At 41.6% G+C, this 26,968-nt stretch overlaps 1 protein-coding gene across 4 annotated transcripts in view; it reads right to left on the bottom strand.

Moving 5' to 3' along the window:
* Nucleotides 1-1,269: 1,269 nt before the first annotated feature.
* CACNA1G (calcium voltage-gated channel subunit alpha1 G) overlaps nt 1,270-26,968 on the bottom strand; it is a 384,890-nt gene continuing 359,191 nt past the window's right edge. For all 4 annotated transcript variants that reach the window (XM_082272484.1, XM_082272486.1, XM_082272485.1 and 1 more), the window contains 10 exons: nt 25,881-26,014; nt 23,075-23,145; nt 21,229-21,307; nt 21,017-21,138; nt 18,775-19,116; nt 17,716-17,856; nt 17,328-17,453; nt 13,444-13,618; nt 6,647-6,789; nt 1,270-2,272 (listed from right to left, as the gene is read on the bottom strand). In XM_082272484.1, the coding sequence (XP_082128610.1) occupies nt 1,514-2,272; nt 6,647-6,789; nt 13,444-13,618; nt 17,328-17,453; nt 17,716-17,856; nt 18,775-19,116; nt 21,017-21,138; nt 21,229-21,307; nt 23,075-23,145; nt 25,881-26,014 (2,092 nt within the window). In that variant the 3' untranslated portion in view covers nt 1,270-1,513. The remainder of the gene's footprint in view (nt 2,273-6,646; nt 6,790-13,443; nt 13,619-17,327; nt 17,454-17,715; nt 17,857-18,774; nt 19,117-21,016; nt 21,139-21,228; nt 21,308-23,074; nt 23,146-25,880; nt 26,015-26,968) is intronic.

Genomic DNA, 26,968 nt, shown 5'->3' with positions numbered 1-26,968 from the left:
CAAGCTAAAAGTTCTGAACTGAACCCACTACACTCCTGTCGTGCCGTTGGATCCAGCAACAGTTAGGAAAAAGATGGACCTTTAATAGTGGCAGCTTGTATTGGCTCTGAGCACTTTCCAGAGACAAGTAGCGGCAAGAAGAATGCAGGCTGACACATCCACCCTCCCTCTGCATTCCTTCTGCTGTCCCCTGTCTTGGGAAAGTGTGCTTAGAGGCAAAACAAGCTGCCACTATGAAGCGTGTCTCCTTCCAAGCGGTTGTCGGGTCAGCCAGGGTAGGAGGGGTTGGGATGCAGTTCAGAATTCATAGCTAGGGTTTGGAAGCACTTAGAAACATGTGATCAAGTACTACATGTACTTTGTCCCATAGAGGACAGAACAGTAAATAAAATAATACCAGAAAGTTTTCTATTAAAGATGAAGGTCTAAAAAAATCCAAAGTGAAGGTAAATTCCAGCTTATTGTTTTAATAAATAGCCTTGTACTATTACCTAATAATAATGTTTGAAAAATTCTTAAAGGGGCTTTGTCACTGGGGCATCCTAGAAGCTGCCACTGCTGGATGCTTCTTTTCAGAATGCATTTGAGAAAACATTTTTTTCAGGAGGCCACCAATGACAACACCCTCTACTTCTCTCATGACTGTGTCACTTTAAAGTGGAGTTCCGGCCTATTTTGCAACTTTAGTGATTCCTGGAATGCTCACTATGATGATTAACAATTGGGCATTTTCAATTTTTTTCGGGGGTCCCTTACCTTAATTTCAGGGCTTTTTTGATTGTACTTCCGCCTTCTCCCCCCTCTGTGGCCACGGCCACCGACATCACTTCCGCCTTTGCATTGCATCCTGGGAGCTGTTTGTCATCACTCCCAGGAGGCTGGAATAAGGAAGAACTCCCAGAACACTCCCTGGAATCAGGAAGAACTCCCAGAACACTCCCTGGAATCAGGAAGAAGGACACAGCAGATTACACTGTGGCTTCAGATGCCCACATTCAAGATGGCCACGCTCAGACAGCGTTTTTAAAAGTAAGATTTTGACTAAAAACCAATACTGTACACCTTGTAAGTATGAGAATAGCGGTTCTGTAAAGGGCGATGGATTAGTATTATAGGGGTATTTTTAGTTAAAAAAGGTATTTGAGGCCGGAACTCCGCTTTAACTAAAAGAAGAAATCCATGATGTGTTGGCTGTGCTCAATCTTTTCTCTGTATCTGGTATTGTCACACTAAACCATTGCCCTCAATAAATAGACTCTCTAGACAGAGTTTTATTTCATAGAAAATAACATAATGTATTTTTTTCTAGCTAAACAAAAACATGAAAATCCTTTTTTGGAAAGTTGTATTGCTATTTGTCCAAGGAGAACAAGTTGTTCAAGTATTTCCCCGGAGCCACCAACGCCACTCAGTTTTGACCTATAGAATGGGCTCCTGGTTTTGTAACAAATGTTAACGCTTCATCAAAAATAGTCAAAGTTTGTTCGATAGTACTGATAAAAAATATATCAAATTAAGATATTGACATTTCTGGGACTAAAGGATCAACAATATTAGGGAGGTCCTTAGAATCTAATGAGTAAGATTGTCTTTTCAGGGTCTCCGGTTCCAGACAGGAATGTCTAGAAGCAGGCATGCACTCCGGGCAGTAGGCAATGTGTCCACCAGTTCTCTGCACGGTTAGAAAGTCGTCCCTCTCGTTGAGTATATGGCTGATAAAGCCACAAGAACGGGAGGCTGGGTAATGAGAAAGACTATTTTCCATGGAACAAATTTCAATAGAATGTCTTCTGGCTTCATCCAGCCATGAGGTGGTTTTTCTAAGGGCACCATGAGCATCAACGCTGTAGAACTTCTTCATGTCTTTCAGAACTACATTGTTGCTGTTTTCCAGTTTTACCTTCTGGCTTAACGAGTAAGCGGCAGAGTAGAGTCTTAGCGTTTCACACGCTTTTAAGCTCAAATGTTTTTTACAAAGAGAGGTACTTAACAAATGTGTCCTTTCTTGGGCTGAGGATGGTTCTTTTAAAGAGTACCTATTAGTCTGGGCAGGACCCGGACACTGGTGAGTATCCCAGCAGTGTTGTGTGTATGGGTTGCGTTTTTCCAGATCACACAAAGTTCTTTCTGGCTCCTTTGGCTTTGGAGCATTTGGCACCTCCGTAGATGGTTGGCAAACAGGTAAATTCACAAAGAGATGGTCCACTGTATCCCTCTTGTCGTTTTCCTTACTGTCCAACAGCATGTCAAAGGAGTCGTTGTGGATCGCCTTCTAAAAAGTCAAACATACAGATAAAAAGGTAAGCAAATTCCACTATATAATCTGACTCAACTAGTCCTGTCCCTAGCATAACAAAAGTGAAATAGTCATTCTATAAAACAGTACATCCAATTTTCCATTCCCCTGGGATTTTAAATGAATCACATGACATCAAAGTAGTAAAAATCAATACACATATTACAAATTTATTAGTCCGGTTATAAACAGATCTGATAACGAAATAAATATCATGAAACGACATAAAGGACAAAAGACAACAAAGACGCAAACATACATATATACAAACACGGTCGGGCTTTGGGAGGTACAGCCGATACTTGGGCTGTGTGCCTCCGAGCCCTGTTCATAAATAAATATGGGGAAGATAGGGGGAATAATCTGGGTAAATAGGGGGTATTAGAGGAATCGGCATTTCTGGATAAAACTCCTGACGAAGTGGAAACTGTCCACGAAACGCGTTGAGCCTATCCTTGATGCATCCCCTACAATTATCATTCTACTTTTTGAATTGGAATTTATACAGGCCCATCAGTGACCTTCTAATGCTGTTTCCTGTTTTTTATGTATGACTCAACTATGAGATGTTTCTGGTACCGATTGACCTTATTACTATACGTAATGTTATTATGATGGATATTATGATGATATCTGATTAAAGCTTACCTTTTCCAGATTAATGTACGATTTCTTATCCCAACCAACTCCACACACCTCACACAAAGTCCCGCTATTTGTCCCCCCCTTCCGTTTATACCTTTTGTACCTTTGGGGATATCGGCTGTTCTAACAATATTTATATATATTATGTTATGGATTATAATATTATCCCTTTAATTATTTTATCCAGAAATGCCGATTCCTCTAATACCCCCTATTTACCCAGATTTTTCCCCATATCTTCCCCATATTTATTAACGAAATAAATATATAATACTGAAGAACTGATAATTAACAGAAATACAAAATCCACATGGGTAAATTGCAATAAAACAGTATGAATAAATTAAAATGTGGTGTCCAAGTTTATAACGCATAATTGTAACAGAGCTGCATCCAATAACTACGCGTTTCGTAGTCGAAGTCCATTTCTTCAGGAGTAAATGCAGGGTGCGTGTCTGCGAAAAATAAATAATGACAGAATGGTTGGGGAATTATTTGGATGGTGAGCTGTATTGGATTTCTGCCAGATGTATTGTTTGGTGTGGATGCCAAATAATTAAATTTTACATAGTTGCATAGTTAGGTTGAAAAAAAAAAAGACACATCTTGTTCAAGGAATTAAAAAATCATACAATTTAGTCTCATCTGACCATAACACCATTTTCCATGCGGCCTTAAGATGGTCAAATGAGACTAAAATTTAATTATTTGGCCTCAACACCAAACTATTTGTGGCAGAAATCCAATACAACTCACCATCCAAAAAAAACAAAACAATTCCTACAGTAAAGCATGGAGGTGTTAATATCCTGGTATGGGGGTGCTTCTCTGCAGTAGGGATTGGAGCACTTGTCAGGATAGAAGGAAAAATGGATGGGGTAAAATACTGTCAAATTCTTGAGGAAAATCTGCTGCTCTCTGCCAGAAAGTTGTCAATAGGAAGAAGGTTTACCTCCCAACATGACAATGATCCAAAGCACTTAGCAATAATGACAGTGGTTGAAGGAGAAAAAGGTGAATGTGGTCCAACAAAATACTGACAAAAAGGGGGTGATCCTTTTTCCAACTCAGTGATTCTTTTTTTGACTTATTATTATTTTTTTTTTTTTTTTCGACATGTTGGTGTTATATCTTTTACTTGGATGTTATAAGTTGCACTAATAAATACAGCTGGATAAAATAAAAACTGTGCCTGTCTTCATTTTAGGCTAAAAAGCAACAAAATGTGATTATTTTAAAGGGGGTGATTCTTTTCTATACCCTCTGTACAGTGGCAAAATAATTTGATCCCCTGCAGATTATGTTGCTTTGCCCACTTACAAAGAAATGAAGGGTTTATATTTTTTATCATAGGTGTATTTTAAATGATAGAGACAGAATATCAACCAAAAAAACAGAAAAAACACATAATACAAATGTTATAAACTGGAGTTCAGTGAGTAAAATAAATATCTGATCCCCTACCAACCAACAATAATTCTGGCTCCCACAGACTGGCTACAGTATGTGCTTGTGTGGTACACAGATTAGTTCTGTCAATTTAAGAAGGTGCTCCGAATGATAACTAATTATGTGTATATAAGACCCCTGTCCACAGAATCGTTTTCTTCCATTTAAACCTCACTATCATGGGCAAGACCAAAGAGCTGCAGAGGAGGTCAGGGACAAGACTGTAGGCCTGTACAAGGCTGGAATGGGCTACCAGATCATCAGCAAGAAGCTTGGTGAGAAGATAACTGTTGACATGATTAATTGCAAATGGAAGAATTACAAAATAACCATCAATGGCCCTCGGTCTAGAGCTCCATGCAGGATTTGGGGTAAGGATGAGAAAAGTGAGGGATCAGCCCAGAACTACACTGGAGGAGCTTGTGAATGATCTCAAGGCAGTTGGGACCACAGGCACCAAACAAATATATAATATACACATAATATATATATATATATATATATATATATTTTTTTTTTTTTTTTAAATATGTATTTTTTTGTTTATATAATAAAAAATCCAGTGGTTAAATACCACCAAAAGAAAGCTCTATTTGTGTAAAAAAAATAAAAATGTAATTTGAGAACAGTGTGGCATGACCACACAATTGCCAGTTAACCACTAGCCGACCAGCCGCTGTAATCATTATACGGTGGCAAGTCGGCTCTGTTACGCGAAATGTCGTACATGTAGCAGTCAGTTGGGGCGTGCGCGATCTCTCCCCATGAAGACAGAACAGTGATCTGCCGATGTAAACAAGAATGACCGCTGTTCTGTCAGAGATGAACACAGGGCTCCTGCGTTCCTTCTATTTAGGAACACAGGTCTCTGTGTTCATCCAGTGAATACATCCCCCACACAGTTAGAAAGCACCCCCTAGGTGCACATTTAACCATTTGATCTCCCCTGGTGATAACCTCTTCCCTGCCAGTGTCAGTACAGTAACAGGGCATATTTTTAGCACTGATTACTGTAGTAATGTCACGGTCACCTCAAAAGTGTCAGTTAGGGGTCTGATCTGTCCGCTGCAATGTTGCATCCCACTAAAAAGTCGCTGATCACCACCATTACTAGTAAAAAATAAAATAAAAATTAAAAATGACATAAATCTTTCTCCTAGTTTGTAGATGCGATAACTTTTGCGCAAGCCAATCAATATTAATATTTTGCCTTCCTCTGGATCAACTGCGGGTATATGATTGTGTATATGGGATTGCATGGTTGGGTTTTCATTACCGTTTTTTTTTTTCGTTTTTTATTGGTTGAGCCAGATGGACTTTTGTCTTTTTTCAACCTGACTAACTATATATACACCCTTTGGGATTTTTTTTTACCAAAAATATGTGGCAGAATACATATTGGCCTAAACTGATGAAAACATTTTTTTATTTTTTTTATTGTGAATGTTTTATTGCAGAAAGTAAAAAATATAATTTTTTCAGAATTGTCACTCTTTTTTTGGTTTATAGCGCAAAAAATAAAAATCGCAGAGGTGATCAAATACCACCAAAAGAAAGCTCTATTTGTGGGAAAAAAAGGACATCAATTTTATTTGGGTACAGCGTCGCACGATCATGCAATTGTCAGTTAAAGTAACGCAGTGCCGTATTGCAAAAAATGTCCTGGTCATTAAGGGGATAAAACATTCTAGTCTTTAAGTGGTTAAAGTAGTGCAGTGCTGAATAGCAAAAAATGACCTGGTCATGAAGGGAGTAAAAGCTTTTATCCATTATATTATAGGATGTGCTGCATTACACCTTCTAGATTCTGTCATTTTATATGATGATTTATATGATGATTTTATATAATTTTATCCTCTTGCTTCAAATAAAATTTGTATTTTTATAATTTGTATTCTATTTAATTGATTTTCCTGGGCACACTAAAATCCCCCCCCCCCCCCCCTCGTCCGCAGGATCCACCTGCGAGACCTGGTTTATTTTTTTACCGGGAGTAAAACCTTCTGGAGATCAAGTGGTTAAAGTTGAGTGATTTTTTTGTTTATATACCTTTTGCAGTTGGGGTTTCGCTCTGCCGCTTTACCTGTTTTTCATGGTACGTATTTGATGCACTGCACCAAATGCGCAGAGGTTGTGAGCGCAGCCTATATTAGTTGACCGCATGCAATAGGTGATTATTACTGACTGCGCTCTTTTAATATACACTGTAAAGTCACATCACAATATTATAACCAGAGATGAAGAAAGCGTCCATGCCTGTCTTTGCAGCATTCTGTGGGTGGACGGCGATCGCATTGGTACGGTGAGTTTTGGTATCAAGCCTTCGGACTTTCTGTCATTTATCGCTGTCTCTTTTCGGCCACAACTGCCATCGTTTAACTGAACATGGACGCTGGAACCTGCAGAGAATAAACAGTGAAAAGGAAAGAAGTGTATAAACATCACAGGAGATTTATATCCAAAAAATGCTGCGCAATTAAGGGTGAATCAGCCAAAAAAATGTAAAAAAATGATGTGTAAATCATATGTATGTTTATATTAAAATAGTGACAATGATAACATAAATAGTGAATAATTATACAAAATAGGCTATATAGATGAATAAATATATAAAATAGTGTGAAAACGATTGTGTTCAAAAATCCATATAGTGTAAAAAGTCCCAATATATATGAAGTGCTACCACTATAAAGATCAATTCTTCAAAGGTGCTAATAGTGCTGTAAACATGCAGGAATATGAGATAGTGGAGTGCTTGCAGCAATTAATCTTATCCTGGTTGCTCGTGGGATTTTATTATCACAGGAGTTTTAGATTTCAAAGTACACTTTAGGGTCTATTTATAAAACGGTGCAAGAATGTCACAAAAGTTTCTGTAAGCTTAACAAAATTTTACTGTATGTTTCGGAATATATTTACTTCTGTATCATTAGCTCCATCTAGTGGCCAAAATGCATTATAGTTTCTGACATACTTCAATGAGAATATATACTGCATTTTGGCCGCTAGATGGAGCTGATGAGACAGGAATGAATCTATTTGAGAACATTTGGTGAACTGTTTTGTTTAGGTTGCAGGAATATTTCTGATATTTGTGCAATGAATGTTTGAGTGTCCATTCACACTACCGCGACTTGTCAGGCGGCTGGTCAGCCTGACAAGTCGCGGTCCATTGTGTGCTACGGGAACCGTTCTAATAGGAGCGACTCAAGTCGCTCCGACTTAGAAAAAGGTTCCTGTACTACTTCGGGGCGACATCGGAGTGACTTGCATAGACATTCATTATATGAAGTCCGTGCAAGTCGCAGTGCACGTGACTTCACAGGTCGCCCCCGAAGTCGTGCCGCGTTAGTGTGAACCGGCACTTATAAATGTATTTAAAAAGGAAAAGTCAAACTTTATTTTAGCTTTAAAAAGTGCAGGGCAAAGCAAAAGATCCATTTAACTGTCGCCCTCCCCAACTGCATATATTCACCTTCCCTCCGCTGTGCTCAGAGGCTGAGAACAAAGAAATACGTGGTACGTCTAGGTATGAGTAGAAGGAACATGACTCCCCTTTCTCCCGCTGATAGAAGTGGTGATTGGCCGCTCAGGCAAATGCTGCTTTCACATCAGGGTGGGGCCCTCCGCCTAGCGTAAGTTGCAATTTGGAGCTTTCACATGGTTTCTATTCTTTGCTCCCATCATCCTTATGTAGCTCTGGGTGAGTGAGCAGAAGGTCAGTGCTGTATGTGATGCTGGTAATGCTTTGTCCTTCATGGCTTTAAAGAGAACTTTTCAGCAGGGCCATCCTACTGAATGGGCATGCTGGGCAGTTGCCCAGGGGCCCCACTTTCCAAGGGGGGCCCCACCTGCTTAGCGACCCAGCCCCAGCCAAGCATTAGTCCCGATTCCAGTGTGCATCCCGCTGCCGAACTTAGCAGGTGGCAAGCGCCTGTTGGCCCTGCGCTGCTGTCAGGCCACTTGGGCCGTGGAGGGGGAGCCCACAACTGCAGGAATGCCTGTCCACCTCCACAGGAACAGACACACACAGGAAAGTTGAGTCTGACTCCCATCCGTGTGTGTGCTCAACGGACCCAGCCGCCGAACTTGAAAGCTGTCATTAGCCTGGCACTGCTGTACCAATAAATATCGACTTATCGATAATTCGCATTTTTATTCTTGTGGGTGATTGTGTAGGCAGGGCCCCTGTGCACTGCATTGCCTGGGGCCCTTCAATGCTCTTAAGATGGCACTGCTTTTCAGGCTACCACTGCTGGCCTTTCTTTATGAAAATGCTATTTGCCTGACTGCCATACTGATTCAGTAGCTTTGGAGCGTTAAAAAAAAAAAAAAGCAAAGGCACCTCCATTTTTGCCCAAGGATAGGGTTCCACTTAATCTCGATTCCCACTGCTGCGATCCCAAAGTTGTACAACTTCCAGTGCGACTTGGCTTGCGACTGCAATGCGACATTGGAAAATCATAACCAATACAGAGACTTTGTGTATACCCCTAAAAGTAATAACAACTTAAATTTAACATTTTTTATTTTTTTTTATATCAAAGACATAAAAATCATGGACATCACCATGTGTCATCAAATACATTACACATCTTGTGTAATGGTGGGCTCAGGTGTGTTCTGTTCGTACCCACCAGGAGGCTGTCACTGCACACCGCCAATCATTTCCCGGTCCGCAGCTGCACATACACACACTGCCTATGATTGGCGGTATGCAGTGCCGGCTTCCTGGCGGGTGCCATCTGAACACGACTGAGCCCATAATTAATCTTGTGCATATGGTCGGTCGGGCAATAATATCTAAAAAACCTCTCTGAAAATGTTGCATATATACAGTAGTAAGGTCAACGCGTTTTGTGAAAATACTGCTCCTCAGGACCTCTTAGCCTTCTATGTATTCACATTTAGCAGAATGTGAAGTTAAAACTACAAATAAGCAAAATGTACAAATAAATAAGCAAATCAATAACATAAGCAAGGAATTTTAATTGCTTATTCATTTGTGCATTTTGCTTTTTTGTAGTTTTAACTTTACATTGTGCTAAATGTGAATACATGGAAGGCCAATAGGCCCTGAGGAAGCGGTATTTCAGCGAAACGCGTCAACCTTGCTACTCTACATCTGTGACATTTCCAATTAGTTGTCCCAGAGGGGTTTTCTAGATATTATTCGCTGACCACATGAACAACATGTGTAATGTATTTTATGACACATGGTGACATCCATGATTTTTATGTTTTTGATATAAATAAAAAATATAATTATTTTAAATGTAAGTTGTCATTACTTTTGGGGGTATATACAAATTCCCATACCATATCCATTTTGTATAGTATTTATTTAGGGATGATACCCCCTCAAGTAGTATAAAACATAAAGGGTCCACAATTCTCTATTTGTCACAACAACGGAGTGTGACACAAATGACTAAACTTTAGATATGTGCGGTTCGTTTTGTTCTGAATTGAAATTCGGTCACATTTTTTTGTATTTCAGAAATTCTGATGTATCCGAATTTCCGAATTACAATAGTACCGAATTTAAACGAATCTGAAATAAGGAATCAAAATTTCGGAAGAAATTCTAATTCCAATAGTTTTTTAATTGAATTCAAATACTTTTAGAATCTAATTCAAATTTCTGAAATTAATAAAATAGAAAATAAAGTATTAAAAAACAATATATTAGAAAATAAAAGAATAAAAATAATAGCGTAAAACAAAAAAGAATAGAAAATAAAAGGAATAGTAAAAAAAATGGACAGAATAGAAAATAAAAGAATATAGTAAAACAGAACAAAATAAAATAGAAAATAAAAGAACAGAATAAAATAAAATAGAATAGAAAATAAAGGTCCCATACCATTTCTACTTTGTATAGTATTTATTTAGGGATGATACCCCCTCAAGTAGTATAAAGCATAAAGGGGCCACCATTCTCTATTTGTCACAACAATACAGAGTGTGACACAAATTACTAAACTTTAGATATGTGCGGTTCGTTTTGTTCCGAATTGAAATTCGGAGAAATTTTTTTGCATTCCAGAAATTTGGATGTATCCGAATTTCCGAATTACAATAGTAACAAATTTAAATGACTCTGAAATAAGGAATCAAAATTTCGGAAGAAATTCTAATTCCAATAGTTTTCTAATTGAATTCGAATACTTTTAGAATCGAATTCAAATTTCCGAAATTAATAAAATAGAATAGAAAATAAAGTAATAAAAAACAATATATTAAAAAATAAAAGAATAAAATATAATAGAGTAAAACAAAACAGAATTGAAAATAAAAGGAATAGTAAAAAAAAAAAAATGGACAGAATAGAAAATAAAAGAATATAGTAAAACAGAACAAAATAAAATAGAAAATAAAAGAACAGAATAAAATAAAATAGAATAGAAAATAAAGGTCCCATACCATTTCTACTTTGTATAGTATTTATTTAGGGATGATACCCCCTCAAGTAGTATAAAGCATAAAGGGGCCACCATTCTCTATTTGTCATAACAATACAGAGTGTGACACAAATTACTAAACTTTAAACATGTGCCGTTCGTTTTGTTCCGAATTGAAATTTGGACAAATTCTTTTGCATTTCAGAAATTTGGATGTGTAAAACATAAAGGGGCCACCATAAAAATAAATTAAAATAAAATTAAAATAAAATAGAATAGAAAATAAAGTAATAGAATAGAATAAAAAAAAAAGAATAGAATAAAAAAAAGAATATAACCATATTTGTTTTTTTAACATTAATGTCTATGGCACTCATGTCACAAGGAAGAGGCAGAAAAGTCGTTCAGGAACTATTTTTTGCTGTTGCTGTGACTTAAGTAGCGGCAATTAAGACGACACCCATTGAAATGAATGTGTTTTGACTTTCTGTGTTGCACGTTGCAGCAAGTCGCATTCGAGGTGGCCGCAGTGTGAACCAGGGCTAAGTGCAGGTGTCCATTATCTCTACAATTCCTCAAAGTCTGTGCACCTAGAGATCGCCAATCCTGGATACGCACACTCAAAAGAATACTAAGCTTCTGACGTGGAACTCCCCTGAACCGCACTCGGTTCTCCAGTGTTTGCTTCCCTATGGCAAACAATGGCACCTTTAGGGCTCCTTCATACAGGTGGCCAGAGGGTGGTATAACCTAAAAGTTCAGCCGTGTTGTTACTGCCCCCCAACCACCCAGCTAAATTCTACCATTGCAGCCGAACAGAGCTGAACACATGGGGGTGGGCCTTGATTTGTGGCTGTGTCAGTTTGAACTCTGCTTGCAGAATTCAACAAACTGCACTGCCTGTCAAACACGCTCATTAACCACTTTACCACCGGAGGATTTTGCTGTCTTCCGTCCAGGCCACTTTTTGTGATTCGGCGCTGTGCGACTTCAACTGACAATTGCGCGGTCGTGCAACGCCGTACCCAAACGAAATTTACGTCCTTTTTTTCCCACAAATAGAGCTTTCTTTTGGTGGTATTTGATCACCTGTGCGATTTTTACTTTTTGCGCTATAAACAAAAAAACAGCGTTTATTTTGAAAAAATAACAATATTTTTAACATTTTTTTTATATGAAATTCCCCCCAAAAAAGATGTAAAAACCAATTTTTTAAAAAATTTTTGGCCAATTTGTTTTCTGCTACCTATGTTTGGTAAAAAAAATCGCAATAAGCGTATTTTGATTGGTTTGCGCAAAAGTTATTGCGTTTACTAACAAAGGGAAAGATTTTTGTCATTTTTGGTGTTTTTTTTTTTTAACGCGTAATGGCGGCGATCTCCGATTTTTTTTGTGGGACTGCGACATTGCGGCGGACAGATCGGACCCTTGAGTGACATTTTTGACACTTTTGGGGGTACCAGTGACATTACTGCAGTAATCAGTGCTATATATATGCACTGTTACTGTAAAAATGACACTGGCAGGGAAGGGGTTAATTTTATTGGAGAGGGAGGGGTTAATGTATGCCTGGTGCTTACTGACGTGTAGGGGGGGAGGTGACTGAGTGACACAGGGACAGATCGGATGTCCAGCTATGCTGAACAGTCCGATCTGTCACTCCCTGTCACTATGGAGATCCGCCCGCTTGTGTTTACACAGGCGGGCGGATCTCCACACTAGATCCCCGGCGATCGGGGCAGAGCAGCGGCGATCGCCGCTGCTCCTCCCCTGGCCCGACTCCCGCTGTGAATGAAAACAGCGGGAGCGAGCCTCCGGTGGCGCGCAAGCGCCGCCCAGAAGGGGGAGTGTCTGACGACGTTAATACTACGTCGTCAGACAATAATGAGCCACTCTGCCGCAGTAATATTACTGTGAGCAGACGTAAAGTGGTTAAAGCGGAGTTCCACCCAAATGTGGAACTTCCGCTCATTTGCTTCCCCCCCCCTCTGGTGCCACATTTGGCACCTTTCAGGGGGGAGGGGGGAACAGTTACCTGTTTGTGACAGGTACCCTTCCCCACTTCCGGGAACGGCGCTGCGGTGAAGTTAGGTCCCCTCCTCCTACCCTCCGCCGCCAAGCCAATCCGAATGGGCAGCGCACTTCACGCATGCACAGTAGGGACCCACCCGTGAAGCCGCAAGGCTTCACTGCCGGGTTCCCTGACCGGCAATGGCGGCGGTAGCACCTGACAGCTGATGGAAACATCGTCTGCGGTGCCGACATTGCTGGACTCCAGGACAGGTAAGTGTCCTAATATTAAAAGTCAGCTGCTACAGTATGTGTACAGTATGTGTAGCTGCTGACTTTGGATTTTTGGAGGGGAGCGGAAGTCCGCTTTAAGGTCAATGGGAGCACACACTGCAACTTCCGAGACAAATCCTGGGCTCGCGGTTGCGGTGTGGTATCTTCATACTAAACCCCTCCTGGAATTAAGAAAAAAAACAATGCTCTGCAACCCTCTAAAAAGCAATCTACCACAGATCACTTTTCAGAGGTCAGTGGACACTGAAGCCCATTTGCAATAATTTACAGCAACCAGGGTTCACTCTTATCAGCATAGTCATCACATCAATTGGCTGGCATGGGCTGCAGCGCTTGATCTCGCACCTGATTTTTGGCAGACGAGTTTCCTCTTTGCCTGGCACTCTGCACAAGTCTCCCCGGTCTGTAACATGTAGCTGTCGTTTGGCAGGGAGTGGGTTCGGCACACCGGTGGCTTTTTCACACTTAACAAGTTGCTTTCCTTCGTGCTGGATGACTTTTGTTCCGGAGAAAAGTCAGCCTGAAATGCAAATATTATAATTCAGAGAAAAGTCTAAGAAGGCTTGTGGCCAAAAGCAGATTTTCTGTGTTGCCGTTGGAGATTTTCTCTCACCCCCTGTCTGGTGGAACCATGATCATCTGGAAAGAGAGTAAATCTCTCTTTAAGGCTACATTCACACCTTAGCGTCACGTTTTTGAGCTTTTTTTTTACTGGTTTTTTTTTACTGTTTGTATGCACGTTTTTTAAAGCGTGTTGAGCATTGGAGTTTTTTAATTAGCCAACAGAGGAAAATATCTGCCATTTTTTCAGCTTTTTCATACACTTTTATTTAATTATTATTATTTTTTTGACTTTTTTGTAGGGGGCTAAGGGTTACAAGTTTGGTGGTTTATTTATTTACTCATTATTTATTTTGTTAGATTAGGGCAGTGATGGAGAACCTTTTTGAGCCCGAGTGCCCAAACTGCGGCACAAAACCAACTTATTTTTTACAAAGTGCCAACACTGCAATTAATAACAGCCACAGATAAAGGCCGCAAGGGCCTCTCACCAATCCCAGGGACACTTCAACACTTCCTCCGAACAGATGTCCACTCACTCTCGGTTGCCCATGGCAAGGCCTGCAACTGGCACTGCAGGAGGGGTATCCTCGCAGCCTCTCTGCCCCCTGGCTCACAGTGTGCTGCTCCAGTCTCTCTCTCTCTCTCTCTCTCACGATCTCGATCTCTCTCTCTCTTTCCCCCTATAGTCTTCCGGGACTAAATGTCCCATGATGCGCTTGTCAACCTCCTCATTTGTGCTTGGCTGCAGCCAATGGGGAGGCAGGAGGAATCACAGCGGGCGGCGATCTCTGCAAGCGCCGCTCTGTCTCTGTCCAGTGCTGCTTAACAGGAGGGGGGTGAGCGGGGAAATACACTGACAGTCCATGCTTGCTTCTACCTTTGTCACAGCGCCGCTGCCGTGAAGGGGGAGGTAGGTTTAGAGAGCCCAGGCATCAGCGGCGGGAGCTTCCCATTATATCTGGTGTGCCCACAGGGAGGGCCCTGCGTGCCAGCTGTGGTACGTGTGCCATAGGTTTGCCATCACTGGATTAGGATCTAAGGTTAGGGGTTAAGGTTTAAGATTAGGGGTTATTTTAGGGTTAAGGTTTCTATTCAGACAGAGTCTGGGTACTGTCCCCCAAGGCTCTGTCATGGAGCCCACCGATCCAGCAGCCAAGTGATGAAGGAATTTTCATTGAAGATATTATCTTGGAAAAATGTATCATTGTTATAACCCAAACCATGAGCAGTATGCATACATTGTTTTGCTAGTGTCCCAAGAAAAAGAATGTCTTTAGTTCAGCTATGCTGATTTAAAAGTTTACCTAACTTTCTTCTAGCAACTTTTCTTCACAGGACAAGGTTGTGTTGAGGCCTAGGCCTTCCAATATCTCCTAAACTAGCACCGTTTAGGAGATCTTTACAGTGCATGCAGCCGATGACATCATTGGCGCATGCGCTCTGAAGAAAAGGCCGCCTGTGCCATTTTTTCAGAGTCCTGTGCCGTGACTGGAGTGACGTCAAGCAGCTCTGGCCAGTAACACTGCCGGAGTCCGGAGACCCGGAAGAAGACGGATAAAAATGGACGCGGCCAGCAGTGGGGACAACGCGGGCTTCATTGTAGGTAAGTGTCACATAATGTGCTAGTATGCGATGCATACTAGCACATTATGCATTTACTTTGCAGGGGGGAAAAAAATAAAAAAAAATTTTGAACAGTTTACTTCCTCTTTAAGGTGGTTTCTGGCTATCACTTTATCCGGGGCCTTGCATGAACATCCTTGTGTCTGGCTCCAGATCAGCAGATGAAGATACATGATGATCCAAGAAGATTCACCAGAAGAAGATCACCAGAGAGCTCCATGATCTGGATTTGGTCTGTGCTGTGAGGGTTTATCTCTCAGCCACAGCCTCTTTCAGTTTAGTTAGCTCCTCGTAATCAGTAGAGAAGGGTTCGATTGCTTTGGGCTGTTCAGTGTCTCACAGGCTGCTGTTCTGCTACTTCCCTCTGTCTTCTGGAGATTTCTAGAAGTATAGGGGGAGGGAGAGCAGAACAGGCAGTCTTAGAATTTATGGAACTCTGGCCAATCCCTGGAGAGGGGTTGTCCAGTAGGTGGTTGGAGGGTCTATAAATGTTCTGAGGTCTGGCAGCAGTGTGCAGAATTCCAGGGTCCAACCTTCTGGAGATATCCCCTGTGATGGGGGTTCTGCCCCAGGTGCACAGGCAGGGGAGGGAGAGACAGAGAAGTCTGAGCTTTTTGGAGACATTGGGGCCTAATGAAGAGAGCCTGGATCAGGGTCTGGATAAGAACCGGGGAAACAGGTGTGAGGAAGCTCCATTAATCTAGGTCTAAGTGCTTAATCCTGCTACACATAGGGGAAGTGACGTTGGGGCGCTTTCCCTTACAAGCCAGTGCAGTGGCGCTAGGAGCTGTACAATACAGCCAGAAGTTGTACAATACAACCTAAGTGTGTCCAAAGCAGCCAGGAGTTGTGCAATACAGCCACAAGTTGTGCAAGTTAGCGAAGAGACAGTACAGTGCAGTCTAAGGTTGTAGAATACAGCCTGCATTGTTGTACAGAGCAGCCAGAAGCGTAGCAAGTCCTCATGTTCTACATTTACACAGTTTGGAGTATCCCATGCTCTGCATCCCTATCCAAGTTCCTGTTCAATCAAACCCAACAAACAAACCCCTTGAATGATTCTTGAGTCAAAGAAAGAATGCTGATAGTGCTTGGCAATCCATGAAGGGAGTGTGAGAAAGGCCCAGTTAACAGTGGCTCTTGGGGGGGGGGGGGGGGTTGTTAGTGCTACATTCACACATCCTCTAAGTTCTACCATGTGGACATTTCAGACTCTTCTGATGCCAGCTTCAGACATAAAGGTAAAGGTTTACATGCAGCTATTTATTCCGTATTTGGTCCCTTGTTCTTGTTGTTGGACCTGTTAACCTGTGTTGCGGTGTTGTCCATTCTTCAGTTGGACTGCTTTTGGTTGTCCCAAATGTTCAACAATTCCTGTGTCCCCCAATGGGCAAGAGACAATTTTTATCGGGGAGTCTATTGAGGTACACAGGTCCCACCTCTTTGTGTTCATGGCCATTGCTCTCATTACTGCTTTGCTGTGAAACTGAAGGATGCTGGTCATCGTGGGTATTATACCAAAGAATGCTGGTATGGGAAGTTTTATACTGAAGAATGTTGGTCATGGGAGGTATTATACCAAAGAATGCTGGTCATGGGAGGTATTATCCCAAAGAATGCGGGTCATGGGAGGTATTATCCCAAAGAATGCTGGTCATGGGAGGTATTATCCCAAAGAATGCTGGTCATGGGAAGCATTATACTGAAGAATGCTGATTATGGGAAATATTATACTGAAGAAAGCTGGTCATGGGAAGTATTATCCCAAAAAATGCTGTTCATGGGAGGTATTATCCAAAAGAATGCTAGTCATGAGAAGTATTATACTGAAGAATGCTGGCCATGGTAAGTATTAAACTGAAGAATGCTGGTTATGGGAGGGATTATAACCAAGGCTGGTCCATAATTTTTTAGTTTGCCAGTGTCCTATCCTCCTGTAGGCAACAGTATGATACATATATTCACAAACTCTTGGTCCCTCAATGGACGAGAAAGAAAGTCATTTTGATTATTTTTTAATATCTACAAAGGAACAAAAGTACCTTAGATTCAAGGACACTGAAGACAATGTCATCCGGCAGTGAGTCATCCGTTAAGGCTAACGACCAGGATTTTTCAGACAGAATGTCTGAAGTCAGGGACAAGCCCTCCATCTCGGCCAGTGGGATCTAAATATGCAAAAATAATCATGAATCAAAAAAGATAACAAGCTAAACAAAAATGTAAATGCCAATGCAAAACAACGGAGTTTCTTTCATTTTGATAGAGTAGTGAAGGGTTAGGGTCTCTTGTTTTGGGGATTTCATTTTTGGGGACCCAGACAAAAGCACATTTTAAGGGGTTAGACCTTCTGACAACATTTTAACAGTTGTCTGTGCCATCCTGTTCTATTGAAACTGCTCAATTCTTTGTATGGGTGTCAGGACTTACTTGCTTCTCGGCTGAACCTTTTTCATATGGATGGAGGGCATAATGATGGCACACCGAACCAGAGAGGTTATCCATAAGCTTCATTTCCCCCTCTATGGAGCCTTGGATTAGTAATGATATTGTATCAAACATATGTCTTTCCTGGAGAAGAAGTATACAAGTGTGTTAGAAAAAAGAAAAAAACATTCAAGGCAGATAAAATTTACTAATAAAAAAAGGGATTACATACCCAATTACATTTTAGAGCTTTTTCCTTCCTATAGAGTACCTACCTCCCAAAGCCTTTTACTCCTTATACTCCTCTTATGTCCCAGAACCTTTTTCTCCATTTACCCCCTCTTAAAAGCCTTTTGTTTCCTATACCCCCTTTGATTCCCCCAGTTAGTGGTGGAATTAACAGGGTCACAAAGGTTGCACTTGTGACCAGGCCCTGGCGTTCCAACACTGTGAGAGAGCCCCAAGATGGCAGGAAACGGGCCCAATGTTAAAGGGTCCAGCTGCAGAACCATAACAGTTCACACTGCTGCGACCCCCAAAGTTGTGCAACTTTCTTGCAATTTCCTTGTGACTTCCTTGCCACTTGCTTGTGACTTTTGTGATTTAACGTTGCAGTCTATGACACTCAAGTCACAGACAAGTAGTGTAGGAACCTTTTTTTTTGCTGCGACTTGAGTTACATTGCTTAGGACCAGGGGATCAGTGGGAAGGGCCCCAAGTCTGGAGGAAAGGACCCCAGGCTCAGATGGGAAGGCACTGGGACCATTGGAAAATGCCCCAATGGTCAGGGGTGCCTTTCAAGGATTCTTGCACCGGGGCCCTGAAGCTTCTAGTTATGCCTCTGCCCCAAGTCTTTTCTTCTCTATAGAGTCCTCTTGAGTCCCACAGTCTTTTTTTGTTTTTTCTTTAGGAGGCTTTTTTGGTTCTGCAACAACCTGCTATTTTTATTTTCTAGGTTTTAATTTGGAAGATATGACTTTCATGTCCAATTACATACATTCCTCTTCACTTGAAAATCTCAACTAGTATAATTTTTTCAGGAGATGACTTGTGTTGTCTTACCATGGGATGAACTAATGACAGTTGGGAATCCACCTTATCCTTTACAGAGTTCATATATCCATAGGGGTTGTCCTGAGTATAACTAAGGTCCCGTCCAGCCCACAGGAAAGAGTCATTGTCCGGACCTTGCATGTTCTGGATCTGAAACTCCAGCTCCATCTCTGCCTCCAGCTCTGCCTCCTCCTTGGCTTCTTTGTTGCTCTCCTCTAAATGTTTCATCAGAACAGCGATGACCACATTGACCAAAACAAACTGTGCGGTTAGCACAAAGGAGACAAAGTAGATGGGGGAGATGACTGTGTTGTAGCAGGTTGATTCCTCGTTACAATCACGCAGTGTGTCCTAATATCAGGAAAAAAGTTATGGGTAGAGTTGATAGCCATTGCTCACTTTTTACAACTAATAAGGCCACCAGACTAATTACAAACAAGCCAATTAATATAAGTTGCTTTGAAGTACAGGTTCTTTTATGGACACCCCCTCCCTCCACCTACCTATTGTCACCATTGTTGTCGATCCTTATTAGAGGTCTTAGAAATATGTAGTGCTTCTGGGGATGTGACCTTCTCGCCTTTCTCCTAGGATGCACAGCCTGGGCTTGAGTGGGCAATAACCAGGCCCAGACATTGCCATGAGCAGGGAGGTTGCAAATTGACTAATCTTGTGTCTGGCACGGAGCTTTCATAAGGTTTAGACCTACGGCTCCAATGCATGAATGAAGCAAAAAAAGCCCTAATATCACAGAAAACATTTAGTTGATGTTCATTGCCAGTTTTTTACAGCTAGTAATAAGGCCACCAGGCCAATTACAAACAAGCCAATTAATATAGGTTGCCTTAAAGTACAGTTTTTCTTAAAGACAAGAGATACCCCTCTTCCTCCACCTACATTCCTCCATTAGAGGTCTTGGAAATATGTAGTGTTTCCGAGTAAGTGGGAGCATGTGACCTTCTCGCCTTCCCCCCCGAGGATGCAGAACCTGGGCTTGAGTGTATACCATAACCAGACACTGCCATGAGCAGGAAGGAAGCAAATGGAATAATCTTGTGTAGGCCAACACTGTCTGGCACAGAGCTTTCATAAGATTTATATCTACGTCTACAAAGCATGACTGGAGCAGCAAGGGGAGTGTGCAAAGGTTACATAGTTAGTCAGGTTGAAAAAAGTCCATCGGGTTCAACCAAGAAAAACCAAAAAAACAGTATTGAAAACTCAACCATACAATCCCATATACACAATCCTATACCCGTTGTTGATCCAGAGGAAGGCGAAAATAAACCCCAGCAAAGCATGATCCAATTTGCTAAAGCAGAGGAAAAAAATTCCTTCCTGATCCCCCAAGAGGCAATCGGATATTCCCTGGATCAACTTTACCTAAAAAAAATTTTTTAATACCCGTTTATATTATTTACACCCAAGAAAGAATCCAGACCTTTTTTAAAGCAATCTAGTGAGCTAGCCAGAACCACCTCTGGAGGGAGTCTATTCCACATTTTCACAGCTCTTACGGTGAAGAAACCATTCCGTATATAGATGAGTATTAATGTGTGGAATTGGGGAGATTTTAAGAGAAAACAGATTGCCTTTAAGTGATTAAAGGCCATCTCCATCCATGATGGGTGTCACAGTGGCTAGGTGGTTAGCCACTTCCACCCAGCAGCACTAAGGTCATCAGTTCCAATTCCAACCACGACACTACCTGTATGGAGTTTGCATGTTCTTCCTGTGCCTGCGTGGGTTTTCTATACTCTGGTTTCCTCCCACACTCCAAAGACATGCTGGTAGGTTAATTGGCTCCTGTTTAAATTGATTTTAATATATTTGTATGTATAAATGTGAGTTAGGGACCTTAGATTGTAAGCTCCTTGAGGGCAGGGACTGGTGTGAATGTACAATATATATGTGAAGCACTGCATAAATTGACAGCACTATAGTATAGTATCTACAGTACCTTATGGCTCTAGGAGTCTGGCCATACACTGATCCAACTTTCGACCAGTGTGTGGGCTTTGCCACTGGACATAGGTTGATTGTTCAATCAACTTCTGTTGGAGGGACATGTTGGAAAATTTCCCATGAGGGTATTCTGACAGCGGCCACTGCTAATGATGTTCCCGTCGAGAGGGATCCACCTTGTCAAAGCTTCTTATTCGCATAATTGTTCTAAGTCATACAAGTGGTGAGTTACAATTCAACAAGTAAGCTTCTTATATTTCCACACACATAATAAATGCTTTCTTACCTTCATAATTCCATTCCAGTTATCACCTGTAGATACTCGGAAGAGAGTTAAAAAGGCCATTCCAAAATTTCTAAAGGTTGCGTGTCTCCCAAGACCTTCACATGGATGGGAATCATTGCACTCTGCAAACAGACACAAATCTAAGATAGAAACATTCTCTTGGCACGGTATCTGGTTGTTCTTCAACCTCATGCACTCTTTCCAGTACCTACCCAAATCGCCAAACAGTTCCACTCCTAACGCTGCAAAAATGAAGAAGAGCAGCATGAAGAGGAGGCCTAGGTTCCCCACCTGTGGGCAGGAGGACATACTTTATAAGAATCTCCATTTATAAGATCTGGTTAGCAATAAACTTAGCAGCAAAACTTGTAAACAATCACTTTGTAAAACAAACTATTCAGTTTGAGCCCTGGTTCACACTGATGCGATGCAGGAAAAGCACAAGATTCGCTGCATTTCCCTGCATCGCACTGCATATCAATCACACGGCGTCCTTGCAATCTGTCCTATCCATGCGTCCGGGCCTCCTAATCTACATGCGGGGCGCCGGACGCATGGAGTTCAATGGGCTTTTTTTTTTTTTGTATCACCTGATTAGAGCCAGAGGCTCTAATAGGGTGATGCAAAGGGTGGAGCCGGGGCGCAGAGCAGTGCACCCCGAGCCCACCCATTGTGTGACAATAGCGAATGAAAATCCGCTATTGTCACACGGATCCTCCTCCTGGCCAATCAGGAAGCGCGTCCGATACGCACTTCCTGATTGTCCGAAAGGCAAACCCCATGCCATTGGCTGGGGAGGAGGCGGGAGGCGGGAGCCGAGGACTGAGGACTCAAGGAGATGCCGCCATGCTGGAGAAGCCGCGAGCCGCCGCAGAATAATGTCATAGCATATCAGAAATCACAGGCCGACTCTACTAAACAGGTGACAGAATGACTGATGTTGGTGTCAGTAATATAATACTTTTGCATCATGGTATAAAGTTTGAATGCAAGACCACATAACTGCTAAACACCCCGTAGATATCCTGGGACACCTCTGCTGCTGGTACCAGACAAAGCACTCTCAGTGCTCAGTAACATTGCCATTCAAATTTCTCTATGCTGTTGACAGGGCTGGATCTAGCCTATTTGATCTGTGGGTGCATTTTAAAGAGTCAGGGGGCATAATGAGTCTGACATAGATGCTGAGAACCAGTATTCCCCTTCCATTAAGCATGCTTCTGTATCTCAACCTGGAAATAATGTCTGCCAGGTAGTGCAGGGGTGGTAAAAGAGTGAACAGGGAACACAAGTATGTATTATGCTGTCATTAGTTTAGGATGCCCATTAGAGTGCCCGCTTGCATCAACTGTCTGCATCAGAGTACCTCCTTACATCAACCATCCCCATCAAGAGCCTCCCTTACATAAATTGTCCTCTCAGAGTGCCCCCTTACATCAGCTGTCCCCAACAGAGTGCCCTTTACATCAACTGTACTGATGAGAGCCCCCTTACATCAACTGCCCCTATCAGAGTGCCCCCTTACATCAATTGTTCCCAACAGAGTCCCTGCAACATCAATTGTTCCAACAGAATTTCTTCTACATCAATTGTCTCCATCAAAGTGCCCCCTTACATCAATTGTTCCCAACAGAGTCCCTTCCACATCAATTGTTCCCATCAGAGTGCCCCCCTTACATCAACTGTCCCCCATCAGAGTCCTCCCCAGTTACATCAACTGTCAGAGTGCCCCCTCTTACATCAACTGTCCCCATCAGAGCCCTCCCCCTTACAACTGTCCCCAACAGAGTGCCTCCTTACATCGATTGTCCCCATCAGAGTGCCCCCTTACATCAATTGTCCCCATCAGAGTGCCTCATGGATCATTGGATGCACTCTTAAAGCCCGGGCGGGGGGCACACAGCCCACCCCAGCACCCCCCCCCCTCTAGATCTGGGCTTGGCTGTTGACCACTTTGGGTGCAAATGTTATCACACAAATTCCTTTAAAAAAATTTAGGCCAAAGGTGGTCTTAGTTTTTTACTTAAACCAGGTTAGATACTTTGCTACTATATTTACCTGGGGAAGTGCCTGCAGAACGGTATCCAGCAAAGCCCTCATTCCAACAGCCATCTTTAGCAGCTTTAGAACTGAAAAATAATGTTTAGCACAATAAGTATCCAGCATCCAAAATATGCTATGTTTGTAGAAACCTGACTATCACAGCTATATGAGCTTCCATCATAAAACTATTGCCATTCCAATGGATTTGGCCTCCATTCGTGGCTATAAAAGTCTAAAGTTTTCTAAAAAAGCTTTCTAAAAGATTGCAGCATGTCTGTAGAAAAAATGCGTGAATAGGAGCTATAGTAACAGTTTGTAGCAACAAATGCAAAAGCAAAATTTACAGTGTATAAAACTAGAATACAAGACGTATAGGAATTCAGAGGCTGATCAGCCCACTAGGTTCCAACTGTGACTAAAAATCACGTTTGGGTAGACTTACACGTTAAACCTTTACTTTCATAAACTTTCACATACATTCACATCCCATTCCAAAACATATGGCTGTAATATGGAGTTGGCTTCCCTTTGTGGCCTCCACTCTTCCAGGAGGGCTTTCCTCAAGACTTTAAAGTGTGTTTGGGAATTTGAGTCTCTTTAGCCAAAGGAGTATTTGTCATGACAAGTACTGATGTTGGATGAGAAGATCTGCCTTGCAATCTGTGTTATGATTAATTTCAAAGGGGGTAAGTAAGGTTAGGGACTCCAAACAGGTTCCTCCACACCAAACCCATCAAACCATGTCTTTTTGGAGCTGGTTTTGAGCACAGGGGCACAATCATGCTGGAACAGAAAAGGGCTTGATTTTATGCACCTGATTTTGGAACAGGATGTCCGGCAAATTTAATGTGGGTATGACGGTCAAGTGTCCACAAACATTGGGCCATATTGTGTACGTGTGTAGAAAGTAGAGCTGCACGATTAATCGTATGAAAATCGCGATCTCGATTCACTCCCCCTGACGATCTAAACCTGACATATGCTCGATTCTTTGCATAGCTGAACAGCTGTGGAAAAAAAAAGCCTCCCGGCAAACGCCTATCAGCATTAGTCTCCCAGTAACTATAAACAAAATGATTACATTGTATCTTTTCCTTCCCTCTGCCAGGGAGAAAGGAAGTTTAACCTCTTAAAGACTAGACTTTTTTCTGACACTTGTTGCTTGCAAGTTAAAATCAGTTTTTTTTTGCTAGAAAAGTACTTAGAACCCCCAAACATTTTATATATTTTTTTAGCAGAGACCCTACAGAATAAAATGGCAATTGTTGTAATATTTTATGTCACACTGTATTTGCGCAGCAGTCTTTCAAACGCAATTAATAGACTTTAATGAATAAAAAAAAAAAAAAACGTAACAGTAAAGTTATCCCAATTTTTTTTTTGTTACACAGAGAATCGTGATCTTTATTCCAAGCTAAAAATCGTGATTCTCATTTTGGCCAGAATCGTGCAGCTCTAGTAGAAAGTCACAATGTTATAATAAAATAAACATGTACTAAAGCATCCTTGGTTGCAAATTATTGGAAGATAAAAGTACAGAGAACAAGAATAAATTGAACAGGAATTTAACATCATATTTTTAAAGTGTGCCCATCATGATGTGTGTTGTCAACTGAACTGCCAATTGGAGCTTGGTGAGAAAAGTCCTTAACCTATTTCTTACTTCAAGAGAGTTTCACGTGAAAGACTGCAATGACAAGGAGTTACTACAAATAATACCAGGGAAAATACTATAAACCGGGGGCCCCAAACTTTCTAAACAAAGGGCCGGTTTACTGTCCTTTAGATTTTAGGGGGGCCAGAGTGGCCAGTTGAAGTAGAAAATGCCCCTGCGTCAGAGGGAGTAAAAAAATGACATAGTGCCTGTAGTCAGCAGGAGAAATAGTGCCCCATCATTGGTATTAGTGGGAGGAATAGTGTCCCACCATTGGTGTCAGTGGAAGGAAAAATTCCCCATTGTTGGTGTCAGTCGAAGGAATGGTTCCCCACTGTTGGTGTAAGTGGAAAGAATGGTGCTGGATAAAGTCAAGCAAAGAGCCACATGTTGTCATTGGAGAGATTTACCCTTACCTCCTATAATACTGAACCTGACTTAAACCCAACCCCAAAACTTAGACCTGAACATTTAAAGACCAAACTAATTTTTTTTACTATTCAATAGAGAAGGAATTGGTTAGAACCCAAACTCGCCAAATTGAGGGGCTGTCCCTCTTAGTTGGTTGTTACCGAAACAGGTATCCTCACTACAAGATATACTATTTCCCTCTTGTTCCAGTGATCGCTGTAAAACTCTAGCCCTACTATTGACTTCTCATCCAGTGACAATGGTCCCATGGACAAATAGAGGAGGTGAATCTACCCAGGGGGAGCTAAACACCAGTAAATACCTAACAGAGTTTCTAACACTTCTAAACCTTACCTAAGACTAAAAGAAAAACCTTTTGATTTTTGATATACTTTAACCCTAATACGTAACCAAGCACACTCTAAACCAAAAATACTAGCCTTTTAACCTTTGTTCTTTACCCTAACCTAAACATGAACCTAATCTCCAACCTTAACCTTTAAATATTGTTTTCACCTTATCAGTTCCAAATGCTCCTCAACACCCTGCTTCAAAAACAACAACACATAAACCTAAGCACCAAAGCCAAGTTCTTCTATCCTATTAACTGTATTGGGAATCATTTACTGAATGTGGTTCTCGCTTACCATATCATAATTTACTGTGCATTCAGAAGGTTCTAGGCCTCTTCTACCTATAGCAGTGGCATATGGCTATAGTTACTACCTTACATCTTTTTAAAATGCAGCAACATACCTCTAGCAATTCTGAGAACTCTCATGATCCGAATAATGGTGGGGTTTATGGGTAGTGATGCATTTACTTCAATCTCCTCCAATGTGATCCCCATAATGGAAAGAAGGACAATCGCCAAGTCTAACTGATTCCATCTGTTAATGACAAATGTTGAATATGGAAGAAAAACTGGTTAAGGTATAGCAATGTAGGTGTAGCACCACCCCCGCAGGAGCTGCTGATTAGATTATTGGGTCTACGTCCTGCCTAACAACCCACAGAATTGGCTCGAACCCTCCCTAGGCACAACTGACCCAGAATAGGACTGGAATACCAAATGGCTACACAGATTGGAATATAACACTTCAATAAATAATAATGACCTGTTACCTCTCTCCAGCTGCAGTCCTTCTGGGTAATACAAGGTGACCACACACAAGCTTGCTTTTAAACAGGAAAGTTATTTACTGTGAATCAAATAAACAGTTTCGATACAGTAAAATATGACTTTGTAAAAGGATATACTAATTAATTAATCAAAGATAAGATAAATACTGTGATATCACTCCTCAAGGGCACATTAATTGTTTCAGGAAATGTCTCAGAACCTATAGGACCGCCATCTTAATCACTATTATACTTTTGGAGATAAGGCTCAGCATTCAGTTAGACACAGTATCAGAATGTCAGACCTATCTGAGTCCGCTGTTTCTTCTCTATATCTTCGCTAGCAACGTTGGTGCACTCGCAATTTGTAATCCACATTGAGGATGGGTGATCAATAGAGAGAATGGCAGCAAACAGTTAGTAATCACCGCGGGGTGTCTGTGCAGGATTGCCGGTAAAACTTCTGTGAGAGATGTACTGGGCCACCTGGTATATTGCCTTCTACTACTCTAAGGCTAATCCTGACTAAAGTTACTTCTTTGATAGATAGAGTCAGTTTTTGGGCAGGTGCCCTCTCACCAACAGGACTGTCTCCCAGGAAGCCTCCGCTGCTGTCTCAGTCTCCGGCCTCTGTCACCAGCCGCGCTAGGTATTTGGGGTGGATGAGTCTGGTCTCTGTAGAACATCGATGGGACCTCCAGGAGGGATCCTCTACTGGAGAT

This window comes from Pelophylax lessonae (genome assembly GCF_965119305.1).
Source record: "Pelophylax lessonae genome assembly, chromosome: 11".
NCBI classification, from domain to species: Eukaryota; Metazoa; Chordata; class Amphibia; order Anura; family Ranidae; genus Pelophylax; species Pelophylax lessonae.
This window is presented reverse-complemented; position numbering and strand designations above follow the sequence as displayed.